We start from the raw sequence: 16,653 nt of genomic DNA, 5'->3' as shown, positions 1-16,653 counted from the left end.
TTCTATGTGACACTGGACTTTTATTAACGGTATTGATATAGAGCCTCTAACATATATTTTTATGTTAGCAAAACAGTGTGAGTCAATCTTAAGAAAACACAAAGCCAGAATAAAAGAAAAACACAAAGCCTATAAAGTTCAGGCATTCAGCAAACATCCCAAACAAAGCTGGGACAAGAGCAATCCCAGTTTGTTAAGCACTGGTTTAGAGGGAACGTGTATATTGCACTCCAATTTCTGACATGTAATATGCACTCAGTAACTAAAGTTGATGTCATTTCTCTCTCCAAGCCCAATGTAAACTTCTCACCAGTTACCTTTTTTTCTGTGTTCTCCATGTACAGCCCTGTGAGACTTACTGAAGCAGAGGAGGAGAAGTAGTTTGGAGAGCATCGTAGCATGTCAGCTTGGCCAGGGATCCTTCTGTTTTGCAGCCACAGAAAGGGGAAAAGCTGGAATGATCAGTGCCTCACCGCCCCCCGTACTCCAGAGTGAGGGCAAGAACAGTTTTTTTGGGCAGTGCAGTTCCCTCTTCCCACACCTTCCGGAAACGTGTTGAGGATGCCAATTGCAACATGTTTCTTGCACAAGAACTTCGCTCACAGGAAATCCTCACCTGTCTCAGGCAGATTTCAGGCTTCAAATAGGTAGCCCTCCAGATGTCTTAGGCATCTCCAACCAGCCCTTAACAACAGGATCTGCAGGACCGCCCGATAGACCTGACCCCAGGGAAGGGTCTCATCATCAGGCAGTGCCGGGAGCCGACGTGAGGACCTCTACCCATGGCAAAGGTCATGAGGAAGGAGGCTCGACATACGCAAAGGTGGGATCGAGCCTCAGGAGTCCTCCTGGATATTCTCGAGCATCTACCCCCAAAAACCAGAGTCTGCCTACTTTACTGCTTTGTGATCTCACCTCTGACTTTTCTGGGGGCTGTCCCCCACCACCATCTCGCTCTCTCTGTCAAAGAGTTAACTTACAGCTCCAATTAATAAAGTTCCTGGGCTATTAGGAGTGTTTAAATCCAAACCCCTCAGATGGCTCTCTAACTCACCTGACAAGTTTACCCAGACACCTACAGCTATGCATACGATTGTTTACAGTCTCCCAGCCTGGAGAGGCACGGGAAGCTTAAGATATTCAAATAGCTTAGAGCCTCTCAGAGAATTAGAAACTGTCAGAATAAAACTAGTAAAAGATTTCATCGATGAGCCAATGTTTGTTGCCAAGTTTTCACATCCCCTGAATTGTATCCTTGAATGTGCATTAATTAATATAGTTGGTATGTAGAAAAAATAAGTAGTGGCCTTGGTGTTAGTAACTTTAGACCCTTAAAGTAATAAATTCTTTCCTTTGTAAACCCATTACACATCCGCCCTATAGGAATGCAATTTTATCTTCGGAAGATGGCGCCAAACCTTAAAATAATTACTCTTAGAGAAAATAAGTCTTTGTTGATAAGTGCTTGTCAAGAGTCATAAAATGTTAATAGGCCTTCTGGCCAGAAGATGATGTAAATCACCTAAACCATTTGTATACGATAAATTTACAGGAAAGAAACCCTGGTTTTTGATAAGCATCAAAGACTGCTGACTTCGCATCCCCTATTATCCTCTATGTGTAACTTAGGGTATAAAAGCCCCTGTTGAAAATAAAGCTATGGGCCTTGCTCACCAACGCTTGGTCTCCCCATGTCATTCTTCCCTTTAACTTCCAGCTGAGTGTCCATCTGGAGCGCGGATATCCTCTGCGACCATTTATTTGCCTGGGCTTCTAAGACCCACTCGAGAAGGTGTCTAAGGTGGGGCACCTTCCGCTATTCGAGAGGGCGCCTGCGGCCTCTGTGGTCAGAGCTAACCTGGTGTCACGGGTTATATTGATTTTCCGCGTAAACCAAGCCACTCAGCTTCTTTTCTCCACTGAATTTTCCTACTGAGCTATCCTCATTCTATTACTCTTTATTATCTCTAATTAACATTTGAATAGGTCGCCTAGCCGTCTCTCCTTCGAATACCCTGGATCAGCCGGGGCTGGACCTCGGCACCTTATCATTTTTACATGTCACAATTTTTAACCCTTGGAACCTTAACAAAACCAAGTGATTGAAATTATACACCAGCCTTTTCTGATTGCAGACCTAAGGATATATTTCATACATCTAGAAGTATACATTTTTCACAGCATAATTTTTCTTTAATGGTACATCATGCATGTTTAATAAGCCCAAACCTCTTTAGTTTCCCTCTTGGTCTTATAAGAAGACAAAAGTAGGTAAATTTAGATTTGTTTGATTTGTAAGCACTTATATTTTTTAAGGCTAATTAAATAGAGCCCCTTTACAAATTAACCTCAGCAATATTATCTAATGGCAAAAACACATATTGAGACATACAAACGTCCAGACAAACAGAGATCTCTTTGCTTCATCTTTTTACATTTATTGAATTAGGCATTGCAATTAAATGTCACTTTATGGATAATAGAATAGTCAAATTTACATTCTCAGTTTTAAAAGGCTTCTATCTTTTCTTTTTCCTTGGCTTGAAGTTTTATATTTAACCCAAGGCTGAAGATCCAGGCAAAGTGGACTGTGTTTGTATTTCAAGGACATAATAAGCATTAACTTCAGATTTTCTCCTAGGCATATTTTTGTTTTCCCAGGGTCTGATAAAAGAGTTTTTATCAAACTAGACTTCTATAACTACATATGCAAAAAGAACTGGGGTTTTGGAATTTCAAGAGTTTCATCTTAACCAATCTTCTGGAGTCTGAAGAATATTGCTGCCATACATTGTCCAAAAAAATCATTTTTTTGGTCATGATTTCACAGCTAAAATTTTTCTTAATGAATTGAACCTGAATTTCCCATTTTACATAAGGCAACAAGAGTACCAACCACACAAACGGAATACACACTCACACACCAAATGACAGATCAGTCATAAACTCTCTCCAAGGGTGACCCATAGAGTCCCAAACACACATGTCCCCAAAATGGTCCTCAATGGTAGATGTCAGAACCAACTGGCAAAACGCCCAAATGACACTCAGTGCTCACAAACGGCCCTCAACAGCAGATAGGTGTCAGAACCAACTGGCGAGAATGCCCAGAATCGTGGCAGCTCATGTCCTGGGTAGAGTCTGGCCATCATGTAGTTAACTTATCCACCTGGAGTTTCAGGATCTTCAAGACAGCTCACAGAATATGGCTCAGGATAATATCTACAGCCCTTGAGAAGGAACTAAGTGTCCTCGACTGTGCTTAATGCTGCTAAGTCGCTTCAGTCATGTCCGACTCTTAGCGACCTCATGGACTGCAGCCTATCAGGCTGCTCCATCCATGGGATTTTCCAGGCAAGAACACTGGAGTGGTGTGCCATTGCCTTCTCTGATGCTTTATGCTGCTGCTGCTGCTAAGTCACTTCAGTTGTGTCTGACTCTGTGCGACCCCATAGATGGAAGCCCACCAGGCTCCCCCATTCCTGGGATTCTCCAGGCAAGAACACTGGAGTGGGTTACCATTTCCTTCTCCAATGCATAAAAGTGAAAAGTGAAAGTGAAGTCCTTTAGTCGTGTCTGACTCTTAGCGACCCCATGGACTGCAGCCCACCAGGCTCCTCCGTCCATGGGATTCTCCAGGCAAGAGTACTGGAGTGGGTTGCCATTGCCTTCTCCGGATGCTTTATGACCACATTATTATTTGGTCTCCTTTTGACTGTTTTCCTTTGTTTTCACGTGTTCTCATTTCTCTGATTAAACTTACCCTTTGACTAACTTTTCCACAGGCAGAAAGCAGGCAGAGGACGTGGGGGCAGGGCAATGATCATACAGTCTTATTTCAATCCTTCACATGTTGGGGACAAGTTATCACTTTAATCTGGCAGTCCCCAACGTTTTTGGCACCAAGGACCAATTTCGTGGAAGATCATTTTTCCACAGACCAAGGGGGGAAGATGGTTTCAGGATGATTCAAGTGCATTGTGTTTACTGTGCACTTTATTTCTATTAATATCACATCAGCTCCACCTCAGATTACCAGGCATTGGATCCCACAGGGTAGGGACCCCTGCTTTAATTCCCTCTAGAATTGGGGGCCGGCATGAGGCACTCCGCCCATGGCAAAGGTCATGAGGAAGGAGGCTCGACATACGCAAAGGCGGGATCGAGCCTCAGGAGTCCCCCTGGAAATCCTCAAGCATCTACCCCCATAACCAGAGCCTGCCTACTTTACTACTTTGTGCTCTCACCTACACCTCTGACTTTATAGGGGGCTGTCCCCCATCACCTCTTTTGGAGAAGAAGTTAACTTAGAGCTCCAGTTAATAATAATTCCTGGGCGTGATAGGAGTGTTTCAACCTACAAACTCCTCTGAAGGTTCTCTAGCCTGCCTGACAGGCTTGTCCGGCCACATGTGATTGCTCACAGCCTCCCAACCGTGAGAGGCATGAGATGCTTTAAACCTTCTAAAAACAGGTTCTTTAGAGAAGTTAGAAAACTATTAGTATAAGTATAGTGGGCTGATTAGAAATTGTATTGGTGAAGAGTTTTTCATTTGTTGAGCCAATGTTTACTGCTAAGTCTCCACATCCCCTGCCCTTATACACATTAATGAATATATAGAAGAAATAAGTATTAATCTTTGATATAAATCACATTAGACCTTAGGCCAAGTAAATTCTTTCCTTAACTAAAACCCACTACACCCTCACCCTATAGGAATGTAACTTTATCTGTTACCTTCGGAAGGTGGCGTCTGTTTCAAAAATAATCACCCCTGGAGAAATAAGTGTTCTGGTTGACTGACCTTTGTCACAAGGAGAGGGTCATAAATTGTCAGCAGGCCCCCTGGCCAGAAGATGATGTAACACCCCTAAGACCTCTGTATACATTTGTATGAAGCACCTGACTTTAATAAAAGTCAGGACTGCTGACCCCGTGTGACTTTTGACAAAGAATGGGGATCAGTTCAAACCAAGCTACTCAGCCTCTTTTCTCCACTGAATTTTCCTACTGAGCTATCCTCATTCTATTACCCTTTATATCTTTGATGAATATTTAAATTAAGTCGCCGACGCCATCTCCCCTTCGAATACCCTGGATCAGCCGGGGCTGGACCCCGGCAACACAGGAGATGTTTTTAGTTTCTCCTTTCACAGGTGCAACCTCAGAAGGATCTGTAGGTTGTTCAAAGCTGTCCGCCCAGTGAGTGGTGGGGCTGTGGCTGTGCAAAATCAAAAACAAACAACAAAAAAAAGGAAGTCATCCTCTTCTCCATAAAGTAGGAAGAAAGGAGAAGTTGGAAATTTTAATAAAAACAGAAGAGGATGTGTTCCCCCAAGATTAGGCATAAATCAAGAACATGTAAGTGAGTGGTTAAGACTTGCTTAGGAACAGAAAATGTGTGTATAACCTCGAGAAAGGCATCAGATTGCTAGATAAAATGAGAATTAAATTAATAAACTTGGGAGAAACTATAGGAGTAGCCAGGGCTTCCGGAAGGTAGAGTTTAGGGTCCAGGTCAAAGGTCTACTGTGCCACTGGCTGTTGCCTGAGCAACCAACCCTGCCTCTTACTGATAAGGAGGGTTCTGGAAAATAGCTGTGAGCGCAAGAACCTGTAATCGGAGAAGAAATTCCGCAGGGTCTGAACTTGGTCTTCCTCTGGGGAGGATCTGAGCAGGACTTTGGAAGATGTTTGCTTGGCCACCAAGAGTGATGTCATGAGAATGATGGTGACTCATTTAAAAGGTGAGCTGGAGGGACTTCCCTGGTGGTCCAGTGGCTAAGACTCCATACTCCCAACGCAGGGGGCTCAGGTTCGATCCCTGGTCGGGGAACTAGATCCCACATGCCACAACCAAGACCCACAGCAGGCAAATAATATATATATATATATATATATATATATATATATAAAGGTGAGTTGGAGCATGAACAAGGGGAAAACAACAATCACAACTAGAATTTCGTTTGGTTCTGTGAGTTTGAGAGAAGCAGCTCTTATACAGGAGCTGACATTTATTGAGCATTGTCCAAAGTAATCCTAATGAAGTATTTCCAATGCTTCCGTTTTACCGCCAGGGCAGCGGTAAAACTTTCCTAACATCCCACAAGGAGTGAATAGCGGCACTGGGATTCGATCTCAGGTCTTACTGGTTAGGAAGGCTTAACCACCGATAGTGCTTTCTACTGATCTGGGAGGTCCTGGAGAGATAACCCAGAAGGAAGATCCCGGGCGCGGTGCAAGGGCATTATTACTAGGGAAGCTGGGCTGCGGGGCTGCCGGCAGGGCCGGTCCAACCATGGGACCCCAGCGTCTTCTCCTTCCTCTCTGCCCTCCCGGGCTCAGGCCCAGACGTTGCCAGAGGGGCGATTCTGGCTGTGCCAGTCGAAAACGACCAGTGCGCCCAGCGAGATGAGAACCAGGCCGGCCAGCCCCAGGCGGAGGACGTTGCCCTGGGTGTAGTCCGAGGCGCCCGAGCCTGCGGGGCCAGCAAGGGAGAGAGGCGGTCAGCGTCCCCGTCAGACCTGCATCTCCGCCCGTCCTCTGGGTGTTTAAGTTCCAGAGCGGAGCTGAGAACGCAACTTCCAGTCTCAACATTGCACGGGCTGCATGGCGGCAGGGCTTCGACCCCCGGGTCTGAGAGGGGAGGGGCCGGGGGCCTGGACCCCCGGGTCTGAGAGGGGAGGGCGGGGGCCTGGACCCCCGGGTCTGAGAGGGGAGGGCGGGGGCCTGGACCCCCAGGTCTGAGGGGTGAGGGGCGGGGGCCTGCACTCCCGGGTCTGGGGGAGCAGGTGTGCGGTCGGGACTCTCGGGTCTGGGGGCGGGGGGCCGGCCGCTCACCGTCCGCGCGGACCATCAGCGGCTCGCTGCGCGCCGACAGCACGTATGGGGCGGAGGGCGTGTGGTAGTAGCAGGTGTAGGTGCCGGGCGCGCGCGCGCCGAGCAGCGGGAAGTCGGCCCAGGGCTGCTCCGAATCCTGGTACTGCAGCGGGGCCGCCTCGCCCTCGCGGTACAGCGCGAAGCTCATGCCCCGCAGGCGGCCGGCGCAGCGCAGACTTACGTTGGCCCCGGGCACTACCACCGGCGCGGGCAGCGCCACCAGCGAAGGGCGCGGCAGCTCGTCTGCGGGACGAGGAGTTGGGAGGGTCGGGGTCCGCCTTCTCCCTCCCTCATCCCTCCCCCTCCCCCTCCCCCTCCCCTCCCCTCCCCTCCCCGCACCCCCGCCTCATTCTCTCCTCTCCCCTCCCCCCTCCTCTCCTCTCTTCTCCCCTCCCCCCACCCCAGCCACATTCTCTCTCCGCTCCTCTCCCTTCCCTCTCCCCTTCCTCTCTTCCCTTCCTCTTTCCCCTCCCCCCTTCCTCTCTCCCCTCCCTCACCCCTATCCTCCGCCTCATTCTCTGTCCTCCCATCTCCCTCTCCACCCCCTCATTCTCTCCCCACACCCCCGCCTCCCCCTCTCCTCTCCCCTCCCCCTCTCCTCTCCTCCCCCTACCCCAGCCACATTCTCTCTCCTCTCCTCTCCCCTCCCCTCCCTCTCCCCTTCCTCTCTCCCCCCTCCCTCACCCCCATCCCCCGCCTCATTCTCTCCCCTCCCCTCTCCCGCACCCCCTCCTTCCTCTTTCCACTCTTCCCTTACCCTCTCCCCTCCCCGCCCCGCCCGCTCTCCCTGCCCATATCTCTCTTCCACTCCCGGCCGGTGTCTGGTGTCTGCAGGCCTCCCACCTTCTCTGTGGTCTCCCTCAGCTCCTCCGTGTCCGTGTCCCTATCTCTCCCAGCCCCTGTGTGTCTGCCTCCCTCTCCCTCCCACTTTCTCCCACTGTCCCTGTGCCCACTAAAATGCTCTGTTTTTAACCGCCCCCCCCTCCCCCGCCCCGGTCGTGCATGTTTCACTGCCCCGTGGGGCTCAGAGGCTGTGTCTTTCTCCCAGGGTTTCTCTGATTCTTAGGGGATCTTAGTTCCCCAACCAGGGATTGAACCTGCACCCTCGGCAGTCAGTGCTTGGAAACCTAACCACTGGACCACGGGAGAGTCCCGTTAGTGACATTTTTGGATAAATCTGGATGATTCTTTGGGGGTGGGTGTTGGGGGGGTTGTACTGCCCTGCACACAGGGTGTGTTATAACGTCTCTGGCCTCCAACCCATGTGATGCCAGTAGCACACCCTCCCCCGTCAGGACAAGCAGAAATGTCTCCAGATATTGCCAGACTCGGGGGGCGGGGTGGGAAGGGCGGCATAATCATCCCGACTGAGAATTCTCTCTCTCTGTCTCTGCATGTAACTCTTTTTGTATGTGTCATTGTGCAAGCTCCTCTCCATACATACACGGATTCCCTCCTTGCCCCTCCATCCCACCTGTGTCCCTTCTCCACACCCCGCTCCCCCAGGACCTCACCTGTCACCAGCAGTTCCAGGGCATCACTGGGGTGGGACCAGACATCTGGGTCCCAGCCTCGCCTCCAGTAGCAGCAGTGGTAACTGCCCCCCTGGGCTGGGGTCACCTCCTCCAGGAAGAACTCCGCCAGTTCCGCAGATACATCCCGGTGAATCATAGTAGTGAGCTCTGCAGACCTGAAGACTGCAAACCTCCAGGCGGGCTGGGGTGCCTGGCACCTCAGGGTGACATTGACCCCGGGGGTCACAACTGCAGCGGGCTGAGCGCTCAGCCAGGGCCTGGGGTTGGAGGCTGGGGAGACTGAGTAAGCGTGGCTGCCTGGGTCCTCGGACTTCTTGGGAGCCCACGGAGATGAGCGGGTAGCTGGAGTAGGAGGAGAAGCTCCTTGAGAATCACTGCCCCTTTCTCAGCCTCAGATCCCTGCTCCTAAAGCAGGGGAGACACGGACCCCAACCAAGGCTTTCAAAACCGGCTGCACATCAGAGGAGCGAGGCATCAACTCCTGTTTTAAACATCACTTCAAGGGATTGGATCCCAGAAATCTGCGAACTCAAACTGTCCTCCAGAATACTTGTAATGTGTATGACATATTTCAACAGTTGCCCAAACTTGCCATCTATCTGGGGGAAAAAATTGTTGGATCCCTACCTCACACACCATTCCCCCAAGCAAATTCCAGATTAATGCAAAGAATTACATGAGTTTTTTAAAAAGCTATAAAAGTATCAGAAGAAAATATAGGAAAATGTATTTATCTTTGGGGTTGAGAAGGCTGTCTGAAAATGTAAAATGAAAAATTCAGAAGGGAAAATTGTTCATTAATTTGGCCGTCTTAACCTTTTAAAGCTGTATATGAGAAAAGACATGTAAATGAAGCTAGAAGACAAGCGCACTGTCAGAAATGGCTTATTCATAAATCACATAGATTAAGAGTGTAGAGGGACTTTCCTGGTGGTCCAGTGGTTAAGACTTTGCCTTCCAACACATGGGGTGTGGGTTCCATCACTGGTGGAGGAGTTAAATCCCACATGGCTTGTGGCCAAAAAAAACCCACCATAAAGCAGAAGCAATATTGTAACAAATTCAATAAAGACTTAAAAAAAATGGTCCACATTAAAAAAAAAAAGTGTGAAAAGAAATCTTAGAGCCAATTCAACTGAAATCTGGGCAAAACATATGAACAGGCAATTCATGGAGGAGGAAGTCCAATTGACCAAAACACATCTAGGGGTTGCGATGTGAAAGTCACTCCACGATAATACTAATTTTTAAAAAGTTAAAACAATAGTAAGACATTTTTGCCTCTCGGGTTGTCAAAAATTTAAATACCGGTTAACATTGTGTTTGGGAGAATATATAGTACAATAGGTGCTTAGCTGCACTCAACCACACCTTTTGAGACAGCAGTTTGTCAGTTTCTATTAAGATACACAAAGGATATGACCAGCCACTCAATAAGTCCACCCTAGACAAATGCACTTACATGAACATGAAAACTTCACACTGCAATGCGCACTGCAGTGATGAATGTGAGAGTAAACGCTGGAAGCAACCTAAATATACACCAGGAGAACCAACTAAACTAGAACCCCCCCTGCAATGGTGAATGCTAGATAGCAATTTTTAAAAAGAGAGAAAAAAAGTAGAACCATCTATAATGACATGGACAGCAATTACAAAGTGAAAAATGTAAGGTGTGGAACACCTTACAAGAAATACCAGTTTTGCTTTGGGGGGAAAAAAAAAGAAGAAGCACAAAAATTCATGTGTGTGTTTGAATGCATGGAAAATTTTTTATAAGGGTTCAGAGATCATATAAGGAAGATGAGGAAAGGGAAGACAGCCATTGCTATCCGTCCTTTAATAGTAATTAATGGGGGTTTTGGGGCTCGCTGTGGGGCATGTGGAACCTTACCCCACCGGGGAACGAACCCATCCATGCTCCCTGTAGTGGAAGCATGGAGTCTCAATCACTGGGCCACCAGGGAAGTCTGATGATAATTAATTTTTAAAATCATGAATATATGTTAGCTTTAGCATTTAAAACTTAAAAAATTGATAACTAAGGTATTAATGGTTTTCCAGGTGACTCTTATTTGGAGTGTAGTTGGGGGGAAATTGAGAGGAAGAAGAGATCTCCCTCATCAGAAACCTTAGAAAGAAACCCAGTCATCTTAGGGTGGAGAACTACACTTTCCAAATGGGGAAATAATGGGTTTTGCAAGAGATCTTATTTCCCAAGCCCTGCACTTCACCAAGCTCTGAGCCAAGAGTTCTATGCATGTGATTTTGTTAAATCCTCACCACAGCCCATTTTACAGAGTAGAAAATTGAGTCTTAGCATGCAGTGGTTTGTTCAAGGTCATAAATGAATAGGATGGTGAAACCGGGGTTCCCGTTTAGGTCTCATTCACTCCAATGTGCATGACCTTCCCTACTTCTCTACACTGGTCACTAAAGTGAATACGGGGACTTCCTGGTGGCACAGTGGGTAAGAATCTGCCTGCCAGTGCAGGGGACATCGGTTTGACCCTGGTTTGGAAAGATCTCACATGCGATGAGGCAACCAAGCCTGTGTGCTGCCACTACTAAGCCGGCGCACCTAGAGCCCGCGCACCTAGAGCCCGCGCACCTAGAGCCCGCGCACCTAGAGCCCGCGCACCTAGAGCCTGCGCACCTAGAGCCCGCGCACCTAGAGCCTGCGCTCGGCAACGAGAGAAGCCACGGCAGTGAGACGCCTGTGGCCACAGCTAGAGAAAACACACGCGCAGCAACCACGATCCAGCACGGCAAAAGGTAAATAAAAACCAAGTGAGGGAGGGAGGGAGGAGGGAAAGAAAGAAGAGAGGAGAGGGAAGTAAGGAAATCTGGGGTGATGGTGGGCACCAAAATAAAAGCTGAGTAGTTGGAAATGGGATGTCAGAAACACGTGGGGGAATGGGGGGTGGGGCGGGGGGTGTTACTCACCAGCTGGAGTGCTGTCTGCGTGACACACCAGCCCTATAGAAGGTTGGAGGAGGGGACTTGGTCTTGTCAGAGCCTTCAGCTGCTACCAGCCCCACCTCACTGCACGCCCAGGAAATCTAAGTCCCCGGGCTCTCTTTCCTCTGAGAAACAGGAATCTTGCCCAAACTTCCTCTTCTCTCATCAGCCATAAATTCAGACTTCCAATCCCCACTTATTTCAGAGACCAAAAGTCTGGGCAGGCAATTCCCTGGCCATCCAGTGGTTACAGCTAAGCGCTCTCCCTGCCAATGGCTGGGGTTCGATCCCCGGTTTGGGGAACTAAACTCCCACAAGCCATGCCACACAGCCAGAAAAATAAAGCCTAGACCCAAATCCCTCTTTCCTCTACACCCAAGAATTCAGGTGCTTGGACTCCCCTTTTTTTCAGGAGACAATAATCTGAGTGCACAGTTCTCCTCTCTGGGGTGTGGGGGTCTGCGCCCCCAGTTTCCTCCTTTCCCAGGGACCCAGGTGTCTCAGCTCCCATCTTTCTGTTACATCAAGGTTTAGGACTGAACAGTCCCCGTTCCCAGGAATTCAGGTCCCTGGTCTTCTCTTGCTTCAAGATCTAGAGCATCCTGCTCCCCAACTTCCTCCTCTCCCAAGAACCCAGGAATCTGGGACCCCTGTGTCCTCTTACCTTAGGATACAGGAGTCGGAACCCTAGTCCTGTTATTCTAACCTAGAATCCCCCTGAACCCTCAGCTAGTGCTGCACCTGCCCTCAGGGAGACCCCAGCCCAGTCAGGGACCCAGGGGGAAGGGGGTGGATGTCTCACAGAGAGTCAGCAGCTGCAGGCTCAGCACCTCCGCCATAACGGGCAGTTCTCGGTTGGAGCGGGAAGAGCAGCCCGGGCTCACCGTGCCCGGTCCCCTACCGGGAAATGAGGCAACTTCAGAAAATCAGAGCCGTGTTCAGGGAAGGGAGGAGGAGCAAGGTGGGGGCCCCTGGGTAATTGTGTCATAGCCTTATGGTGCTGTGGGAAAAGTTGGGAGAGTGGAAGGTCATCACTCTTGTGTTCATTAGGCTAAAAAAAAAAAAAAGCTAGCACCTATTATGTATCAGACCCTGTGCTGCACGGTTGGGGGCGCGGGGACAGAGGAGAGTCAGACCCCATTTTTGTGCTCCAGTAGTTCCCAGCCTGCTATCAGGAAAGCCACATCCCGACCAGGTTAGTTAAAACAAAACAAAACGATGTGCGCTAGAATGAGGGGCTTCCGTGGTGGCTCAGACGGCAAAGAATCTGCCTGAGATGCAGGAGACCTGGGTCGGGAAGATCCCCTGGAGAAGGGAATGGCAACCTGCTCCAGTAGTCTTGCCTGGAGACTTCCATGGACAGAGGAGCCTGGGGGGCTACATACAGTCCATGGGGTCGCAAGGAGTTGAACATGACTGAGCCACTAACAGTTTCACTACTTTTTCACAAATGGAGATCACACGGGGCACTGTGAGAGTCCACAGAAGGTCCCTAACCCTTAAGGAATGAGAGTTAGGGCTTGCAGGACGAACTGATTTTGAGCTAAGACCTCAACTGATAGATTGATCATTTGTCCTCTCGCAGACTCCGTTTGCCCATCTATAAAATGGACTCTCAGAAGTAAACTATAGATGAGGACTGATGCACTCCGCTTTAGCTGGGCTGCAGTAGGACTGGAAGTTACTCCTCCGGAACGACGTTCTGAGAAAAGCGAACCTTGGCAGGTGCGCCGAAGACAGGCTTGCGTTTAAACCCACAGCGCCGCCTCCTTTTCTACAGCCTTCAGCACCGACCGCTGTTCTGCAATACTGCGCACGCGCTGACTCAGCCGGTGGCGGCTTGCGGGTCGGGACTACAACTCCCAGAGTGCTCCGCGCCGCCACCGCCTCGGATAGCCGTTCGGCGCCACTGCGCAAGCGCGGACTCAGGCTGCGGGGCCCGTGCCCAGGGACCACAACTCCCAGAGTGCTCCGCGCCCTCGCCGCCGCCGAGACCAAGATGGCCGAGAGTAAGTTCGGGTTCTGCCGGAGCGTGAAGCTGGTTCTAGGAGTCCCGGGTGGTGCAGGGGTTAGGGCAACGCGGAGCCCCTGTGGAGCCAGTGGGGTCCGGGCCGGAGGGGGGTGCGGAGGTTACGAGGGGGCTTCTACAGGGCGGTGTTGACGGAAGAGGGATAGAGGTCACCGGGGGCATCAAGTGCGAGGGTGACCCTCCTCACCCATCCTTACAGGAGTCGCAGCCTTCCTCAAGAATGTCTGGGCCAAGGAACCGGTGCTAGTGGCATCCTTCGCCATTGCAGGCCTCGGTGCGTGAGTGTCCCTGGTGCGAACGTGCATGACCCCCAACCGGCGTCCCAGCTTTACCTTCCATCCCGTAGAGGTCCCATCGCTCCCCGCCCATCATTCCATCCTGTACCCCGAGCCGCGACCCTCGCCCTCAACATCCTGTGTCCCCCCATCGTTTCCATCCTGTACCCCGAGCCGCGACCCTCGCCCTCAACATCCCGTGTCCCTCACACCCCATCATTCCATCCTGTACCCCCAGCCCCGACCCTCGCCCTCAACATCCCGTGTACCCGCTAGTGTGCCAACACCCCAACCCCTAATATTCTGACCCGTCCACCACCCCATCGCTTCGCACCCCATCCGCGCCCACCCAAGAGTTCTATAATCCCTTGAAAGAAGTTCTCAATCCTAGATACCTATTATAAATACCTAACCCCTTTAAAAAAATAAGTGTGGAGAAGGAAATGGCAGCCCACTCCAGTACCCTTGCCTGGAAAATCCCATGGACAGAGGAGCCTGGTAGGCTACAGTCCATGGGTTCACAAAGAGTCGGACACGACTGAGCAAGGTCACTTTCACTTTCCTCACCTCCTACTCTTCTCTGTCTATAAAAGAAACTGGCATTCAGACCCAGATAAGATGATACGCTGGGGCACTAGCCTGCCATCTTCTAGGATGCCTAGCTTTGCAAATAAAATTGTATTCCTTGCTTCAAAAAAAAAAAAATAATAATAATAATCACCTCACCCCCCACCACACTCTGAATTGAGTTGGCGGTGGGTGGAGGTGGAGCTCGGGAATCTGGTATCTCCTGAAAATTCTCTGGTGACTCTAACGTGTCTCCCTGATGGAGAACCTCAGCCCTGGAGCTGGACTGCTCAGACTTTCAGGGGTGGCAGTGGGGCTCTCGTTAAAACACAGGCTCTGATTCAGTAGGTCTGGGAGGGGCCAGGGCAGCTGCACTAAGAAGTTCCCAGGCCTTGTCAGTAGCGCTGGTGGGCAGGCCCCACACTGGGTGAGGTTCGGGACCACAGTTGTCCGGCCTGGCAGCCACGGCCCACATCGGCCCTAGAGCTCTGGCAGTGGGGCTGGTATGAATTGAGATGGGCCGTGTAACGCTCATGTAAAGTACGTGCTGGATTTCAAAGACTTCCCATAACAAAAAGTATATACCCATTTTTTTTCACGTTGATATATTGAAGTAATATTTTGCATATACCTGGTTCATTTTTTAAATTTGTGCCTTTTAATTTTACTGTGGCTATTCAGTTCAGTTGCTCAGTCATGTCTCTTTGCGACCCCATGGACTGCGGCGTGCCAGGCCCCCCTGCCCATGTGAATCGCATCGCTGGTTCTTACATTCCTGTCTGACAGTGCTGGCCTGGAACACTCCTTTATATGCCCTGCCCCACCTCCCCGTGACTCCCAGCTCCCACCCAGAGGGACTGTGGTTTCTCAATGATTGTTCTTTGAACCTCCCCCTCTTCCTCAGTTTGTAACAGTTCATGATGCCTCTGGAACATTGCCAAGACACCCCCTGACCCATACCCCCCAATATGCTCCATGACTCAAATGCGCTCCTTCCGTGACCACCCCCTTCTTCCCTCCTGTGCCCTCCAGGTCCCACGTGTCTGTGAGTACTTGGCTTTCACCCAACCTCTGAAAAGTGTTATACACCCTTATGCTGACGTATGGGGCTCCCAGGGTGCCAAGGGGCCTCCTGGAGGTGAACCCCTGCTCCCCTCCCCTCCACGGACCTGACCCCCATTTGGCCAAAGCTCAGCTTCTGTCTGCGGGGGTCTCCTCCTTCCCCCAGGCCTCATGCCTGTTATCTCTCCACAGCTGTAATCCTGCCCACACTCAGCCCCTACACCAAGTACTCGCTCATGATCAACCGGGCCACACCCTACAACTACCCAGGTGAGTGAGGCCTGGCTGTGCTGGGGGGGCAGTAATGGGCAGGCGCGTCCTCCACAGGGCTCCAAGATTCTGCAGTGCACGCTGGACTCTGTCCTTTCATCCTTAATAGATGGAATCCACGTGCCATCGAGTTCACTTCTTTTTTAAAATTTATCTGGCTGCTCCGGGTTTTAGTTGCGGTACTCGAGATGGTCAGCTTCACTGTAGCAACGTGGGATCTAGTTCTCTGACAGGGGTCGCACCTGGGCCCCCTGCCTTGGGAGCACCCAGTCCCAGCCCCTGGGCCACCAGGGAGCTCCCTCCTGTCTGTTTTTGCACTTTGTGAGTTGCTGTGGTGCTTTCAGATCTATGTCCTTGTCTGGGTTCCCAGCCTCTGTTGCTTTCCCAACTGCTGACTTCCTGGGTCTCTACCTCTCCAGGCCTGTCCTGCTTCCTCATGTCTGTTGGGTCTTTCTCTGGGGCTCCTTTCTGTGTCCATCATTCTGGTTTTTCATGTCTCTAGGTCTCTATCTCCCTGCTTCCCGACATCTCTGACTCTCTGACCCTTGGTGGTGGTACTTGAGTCGTTAAGTCTTGTCTGACTCTTGTGACTCCACGGACCATAGCCTGCCAGGCCCCTCTGTCCATGGGATTTCCCAGGCAAGAATGTTGGAGTGGGCTGCCATTTTCTCCTCCAGGGCATCTCCCTGACCCAGGGATCAAACCCCATCTCCTGCATTGCAGACAGATTCTTTGCCCCTGAGCCCCCAGGGAAGCCCTCTCTGACCCTTACTTTCTCATCTCTCTCCTGGGGTCCTGTCTCCCTGTCTGAATGTAAGCTGACAGGCCGGCCCTTCTCTGGGGGCCCTGGCGATCTGCTGGTCTCAGCGGCCCCCTCCTGTCCACAGTGCCCCTCCGAGACGACGGGAACATGCCCGACGTGCCCAGCCACCCCCAGGACCCCCAGGGCCCAAGCCTGGAGTGGCTGAAGAGACTGTGAGCGCCTCTGTTGACAGGGAGCGGCCCCCGCCCCGATGGCCCCAATAAATGCGTGAAAACCACCCCGAGCCTGAGTGCGTGTGGGCAGCGGTG

The 16,653-nt window shown here is 50.7% G+C and overlaps 2 protein-coding genes across 3 annotated transcripts; one reads left to right on the top strand and one right to left on the bottom strand.

The window, feature by feature from the left end:
* Nucleotides 1-5,994: 5,994 nt before the first annotated feature.
* On the bottom strand, nucleotides 5,995-12,281 carry OSCAR (osteoclast associated Ig-like receptor). The gene is made up of 5 exons (XM_055551652.1): nucleotides 12,182-12,281; nucleotides 11,365-11,397; nucleotides 8,398-8,760; nucleotides 6,845-7,126; nucleotides 5,995-6,482 (listed from the first exon to the last, which is right to left on the bottom strand). Exons 1-5 carry the CDS (start codon nucleotides 12,216-12,218, stop codon nucleotides 6,346-6,348), a joined length of 852 nt encoding a protein of 283 aa, XP_055407627.1. The 5' UTR covers nucleotides 12,219-12,281; the 3' UTR covers nucleotides 5,995-6,345.
* A 934-nt stretch (nucleotides 12,282-13,215) lies between these two features.
* On the top strand, nucleotides 13,216-16,622 carry NDUFA3 (NADH:ubiquinone oxidoreductase subunit A3). 2 transcript variants are annotated; one of them, XM_055551659.1, is made up of 4 exons: nucleotides 13,216-13,388; nucleotides 13,608-13,682; nucleotides 15,505-15,582; nucleotides 16,470-16,622. In XM_055551659.1, the coding sequence occupies exons 1-4, from the start codon at nucleotides 13,379-13,381 to the stop codon at nucleotides 16,559-16,561; spliced, it is 255 nt and encodes an 84-aa protein (XP_055407634.1). In that variant the 5' UTR covers nucleotides 13,216-13,378; the 3' UTR covers nucleotides 16,562-16,622. The 2 variants fall into 2 exon arrangements, with proteins under 2 accessions (XP_055407634.1, XP_055407633.1); XM_055551658.1 differs by lacking the exons at nucleotides 13,216-13,388; nucleotides 13,608-13,682 and adding an exon at nucleotides 15,159-15,295.
* Nucleotides 16,623-16,653: the final 31 nt, after the last annotated feature.

Source organism: Bubalus kerabau, chromosome 17 (genome assembly GCF_029407905.1).
Source record: "Bubalus kerabau isolate K-KA32 ecotype Philippines breed swamp buffalo chromosome 17, PCC_UOA_SB_1v2, whole genome shotgun sequence".
Classification (NCBI taxonomy): Eukaryota; Metazoa; Chordata; class Mammalia; order Artiodactyla; family Bovidae; genus Bubalus; species Bubalus kerabau.
The sequence above is the reverse complement of the archived record's forward strand: the minus strand, read 5'-3'. Positions and strand labels throughout refer to the sequence as shown.